The sequence below is a fragment of the Pinus tabuliformis genome, chromosome 9 (genome assembly GCF_031772625.1).
Source record: "Pinus tabuliformis cultivar Carrire ecotype Pingquan chromosome 9, CPIR1, whole genome shotgun sequence".
Taxonomy (NCBI): Eukaryota; Viridiplantae; Streptophyta; class Pinopsida; order Pinales; family Pinaceae; genus Pinus; species Pinus tabuliformis.
Genome location: NC_142307.1, coordinates 1,734,480,812 through 1,734,486,244, shown reverse-complemented (window position 1 = coordinate 1,734,486,244; position 5,433 = coordinate 1,734,480,812). Strand labels below are relative to the sequence as shown.

General features: G+C 41.5%; 1 protein-coding gene across 1 annotated transcript; it reads left to right on the top strand.

The window, feature by feature from the left end:
* The first annotated feature begins 3,454 nt into the window (after window positions 1-3,454).
* LOC149155639 (uncharacterized) lies at window positions 3,455-4,510 on the top strand. Its single transcript, XM_089444476.1, has one exon. The coding sequence runs from the start codon at window positions 3,455-3,457 to the stop codon at window positions 4,508-4,510; it is 1,056 nt and encodes a 351-aa protein (XP_089300602.1).
* The last annotated feature ends 923 nt before the right edge of the window (window positions 4,511-5,433 follow it).

The following is a 5,433-nucleotide window of genomic DNA, read 5'->3' as shown; positions in this document are numbered from 1 at the left end:
GTGTGAGTAAGTCCATTTTTAATATGTTTCTTTTAAGAGTTTTATGAAGAGCGATGTGAGTTAAACAAGTATGGTTATAAAGCATGAGATTATAACATCCTGAAATAAGCTTCCAGAAATTTAAGTGTACGCTCTGGTGTGTATTGAGGTGCATGTTTTACATGCGTGGTGATCGAAGATCCTGGTAATTGCGGCTTGGGAGCAGGCTGGGCTGTATCAATCATGATTGTGTGCCTTGTGGAAAATTATGAGGAAACACTAGATCATCTTTTCCTATCCTATCCCTTTACACTCAGAGTTTGGCACTTTGTTAGGACTTCCTTAGGTATAAGCTCAAATTGGGAGGGTGCATCTTATCAAGATGCTTTGCAACTTTGGTGGTCACAAGCAAGCCCAAAAAATAATAGGTTCTTACTACCTCTCATTTGCAGGGGTATATGGCTCTCAAGGAACTCTAAAATATTTCAAGTTAAATATAATACACCTAACAAGGTTGTTGCATGGGCTATTGCCACTTTTTCTCTTATATTTGTAGCTAAAATTGCCCACCACCCTTAAAATATCATTGTTGAAGTTATTAATCAATCATACCCCTAAGATTTCTTTGACATGGCCTCCCTAGCTGGAGGTGAAGGTGGTGGGGGGATGGAGGTTGTCTTATAGAAAGATGATTTTTTCAAGATTTAGAGTAGGTTGGGTCGTGGCACATATAATTACTCTAAACTTATGAGCATCAAGCTTCTTCTCTTTCTTCTTTTCTATTAAGAAGTGTGTTCGCATGTTGCAGAGTTTTGGTGGTTCAAAGATTGTAATAAATTGGTTTAATGAGACATCGATATATTACATGCACACATTGTTCCCAATCATTGAAGAGATCTTACATATAAAATAATTTTTTGATGACATCTTGTGTTTTCATATTTATGGGAAAGGAAATACCATTGCAGACACTTTATCTCAAGGAGGTGCTTCACAAAATCTAGGCATTCAGAAAATCACTGAACAAATGGATGTTCATGTCTCTCAAAATTATCACACACCCTTCATAGAGGGCCTGAATCTGACCACATAATTGCTACAGACTTAATTTTATTTATTTATGATTATTCCAAATATAGTCCGAGATGACTAAGGGGTCATGTATCTTATGGTTGTTTATATTTCTCATGCATATTAGTTGATAGACATTTTTGTCTTTAGGGCAAGAAGAAAGGACTTACTAGTCCCCTTTTTTGATTTGATAGCCAATTTTGGAGTGCACTTGAGTACACATATAAAATGTAATTTTCACTCTATAATGAAAGTTATGACTTTTTTCTTCGGGGAAAAAATATATAATGTAATGTAGTGAATATTCATAATGAGATGCAATAATATATAGTTAGATTTAGCTCCTAATTTTACTGTGTAATTTCTATTCACAATGTTAGTTAGATTCATTTGATAGTCAATTTATCTTAATGTCTAACTTGTTGTATAACTATGATATTGTGATTATTATAATAATAATAATAAAAGACTTTTATTTAGTTGATTTTACTTATCCTCTACTTAGAATATTTTAGTTTCTTTTTTCCCTGGAATTCTTAATCATTTCATAACTTCTCCTTAAATTTTCATTTCATAATATTTTTAATATTATCCTTAGAAAGAAAAAAAAGGCGTTGGAACTCGACTGCTAGGGTTCTGTACTCTTCTCAGACGGCGCAGTCTGTTCTGCTTAGACAACCATCACGGACCTGACCTCTTGCCCTGACGCTGCTTAACTGCTCTGTGAAGGATCGAAGGGCAAATGGACAATCCACAGGGGGGGGTTCAACGCCCTCCCCCAAAGCAAGTAATCTGCAGAACAAATCTGAAAGGACAATACTATTTGGCTCAGTCAGTGAGGAAGTGATCAACCAGGAAATCCCACGCCTGCACGAGAGCATTGGAAAAGACAAACCGGAAAATAAGACAGAAGAAGAATCAGGATGGAATAACCGACCAGATGGAACCCCGAAGGTCTCCTCGACCACCTGCAAACCAATAGCAACAAATTGACCCAGAATCGAACTGCCGGGAGAAAAAATAGAAGAAAGAATCCAATTTATGACAGATCATGCGCTCATTGGAAAATTTATAGGGTTCTGGCCGACGGAAAAAGCCCTATACAGTTGGATAGCAGCGAAGTGGAAGCCTAAAGGAGATGTGACTCTGCAGCTAGGCCCAAAAGGATTCTTTACAATGATCTTCTTTTGCCTGGAAGACAAATACAGAATCCTGGTTGAGGGACCCTACTTCTTCAACTCAGCTGGCCTATACTTAAGGGACTGGGCACCCAGATTCAACCCGGATAAGGAGGACCTCACTTGGGCACCAGTCTGGATAAGACTGTACTCACTTCCAGATGAGTACTGGGATGAAGATATCCTGAGAAATATAGGAAATGGTCTGGGGGAATACATAAAGGCAGCAGAAGAAATGAAAGTGCGTAGATACACATCTTACGCCCGCATCTGTGTCTTCATGCGCCTGGACAAAGCTCTGCCAGAATCGGTAAGTCTCTCTCACCATGACTATGAATGGATTCAACCCTTAGACTATGAACATGTCCCGTTTTGATGCCGTAAATGCCATGCCATAGGGCATCTTTTCAGAGATTGTCCCCTAAATTTTAAAGCTAATGCTCCTGCCCCTCTGACTCTCTACCCCATGATGGCCTCACCAAAGCCCCTACCCACAAACGAGCGCATAAAAAACCAACAACAGGGAAGAAGCCCCTGCAAAATAACACCTCTGATCCAGCGGTCAGAAATAGCTTTGGAATCCTATCTCAATCTACGGAAGAGCAAAACCCATCCTCAATACCAAACTCTGCTCTCCCCTCCTCCTCCACCCAGCCACCTCCTTCAGCCCGCTCCTCTGAACCCCCATCATCCAAAGATACCCTAGTTAACCCCATTGAAAGCAAAGAGAAGCAGGTAGAAAAAGACAATGAAATGGAGGTTCACAGATCTTCGGACCCCCTCCAAAGCTTAGATATTCCCTCAGAAGAAAATAACCAGGTGCAACGAATGGAGGAAGAACCAGAAAGCATAGATCTGAATGGACTAGATATATTAGAACTAGAAGCAGCATGCAAAAAGAAAGCCTATGAAAGTATCCCAGAGCTTCAGCTTAACAAACTGGAAGTGGTCATTTCCTGAGCCTACCAACAGTATCAACTCGGCATCCAATTAGGAAGTCAATGGGATTTAGGCCCTACTCCAAAAGACTCCAAAAAAAGGGGAAGAAGAACTGATCTCCAAAGAACAATAGCGATAGGGAAGATCCTGGTGGACTCAGGCAGGTATGCTAAGCTTATGAAGTACTATAAGCAGTCCACCAATAGTGAATCATGAAGCTCATTTCATGGAACCTAAGAGGGCTCAATAGCCCAGGAAAACTCAGAATGTTAAAAAATATAATAAAAATGGAAAAGCCGCAAATATGCTTTCTCCAAGAGACAAAATGTAACAACTCAACTCTAGGTACTATCCTCTCTAAGGCTTGGCCAGGATGTCAATCGGTGGCTGTGGATGCATCTGGCGCATCTGGAGGGCTAGCCATTGCGTGGAACTCTCAAGCACTTACTCTCTCGGACTTTCACGCTTCTCATAATTTAATCCAGGCCGCATTCCACATTATAGGCACTAATATTCATGGGAATCTCTCGAATGTCTACTTCCCTCAGGAAGCAGGGGAAAAAATTGCTCTCCTCCACACCTTAGAAGCTCTAAACTTCAATAGAAGGTACCCACTTTGGATTATAGGGGGGGATTTTAACATGATAAAAAAATTGGAGGAAAAGATTGGAAGCAGAAACAGGCTGGAACAGGAAAACACCCATTTCAAAGACTTCATCCAGAATGCATCCCTGATAGATTTGCATTTCTGTAATGGCACTTTTACGTGGAGCAACCGAAGAGCAGGCAAGCATCAAATAGCCTCCAAACTGAATCGGTTTCTAATTTTAGACAACTCGATTCATCTAGGGGGAGACATTTTAGCGGCCATACTTCCACACTCAGGATTCGATCATTGCCCTATTGCTCTTCAATGGCAACGTCCTGGCAGCACCACAAGAAGACCTTTTCGCTTCGAGGAATTCTTGTTTACCCATCCCTCCTTCAAAGACTTTGTTCACTCAACATCGACAACCTTTAACCGTCTAGAAGGCTCCAAGATGTTCCAGTTCCAACAGAAACTCAAACATCTAAAATTCAATCTTAAGCGATGGAATAGCGAGACCTTCGGAAACATCTTCAAGGCGCAACATGATCTTCAAAAAGCTCTGGCGGAATTACAGCAAGAAATAAGCACAGGAGGCCACACAGAAAGAACCCTTGAGCAGGAGCAGCACATCCACAATCAGCTGGAGGAGAGAAGAAAGCAGGAGGAGATATACTGGAAGCAAAAATCCAGGATCAGATGGTTGAAAGAGGGAGAACGAAACACTAAATTCTTCCACAGAACCACTATTCAATGAAGAATGCGCAATAATATCCCTTTCATAGAAAAACCAAGAGGGGAAAGGGTTGAACAGCATGAGGAAATTGAGAAGGAATTCCTCAATCACTTCAAGCAAGTCCATCAAGAGCCTGAAATCAACAGACATCCTGCAATTGAAAGAATCACACACAAGGTGCCAAAACTAATCACGGAGGAGCACAATGAACTCCTCCTCTGTCCAATTCAAACACAAGAAGTGGACATTGCTATGGCTCAGCTTAAAGATGGAAAAGCTCCCAGACCAGACGGCTTCACCACCACATTCTTTCACAAGTTCTAGGAGCTGATAAGGTTGGAAGTCTGGCAAGTGGTAGAGTAATCGCGAGCATATCACTGGCTGCTTCCCTCTCTTAACTCCACTTTCATTGCCCTAATCCCCAAAGAGGAGGACTCAATCACTCCGGACAAATTCAGACCGATTGCCCTCTGCAACGTAATATACAAAGTCATATCTAAAGTCATTGCAAACAGGTTAAAGCCCCTCTTGCCAATGCTCATTTCTCAGGAATAGTCTGGATATGTGGAAGGGAGACAGATTATGGACGGCATCATCCTCTCGCATGAGATCATACACACTCTCAAGCATTCAAATCAAGCAAGTATGCTCCTAAAACTTGATCTTTCCAAAGCATTTGATAAGCTCAGCTGGACATACATACAACAAATGCTAATTGCTTTCGGATTCAGTCCCACATGGATCCGTTGGATTATGAGTCTAATCTCCTCCACTTGCTTCTCCATTCTCGTGAATGGGATCCCTTCTTGCCCCTTCTCCCCCTCCCGGGGTATAAGGCAAGGTGACCCCCTATCCCCCTTCCTCTTTGTATTAATGGCTGAAGGCCTGGGACATCACATTAAAAATTCCCTGCACTCACATCAGCTCAAAGGCCTCTCCATTCA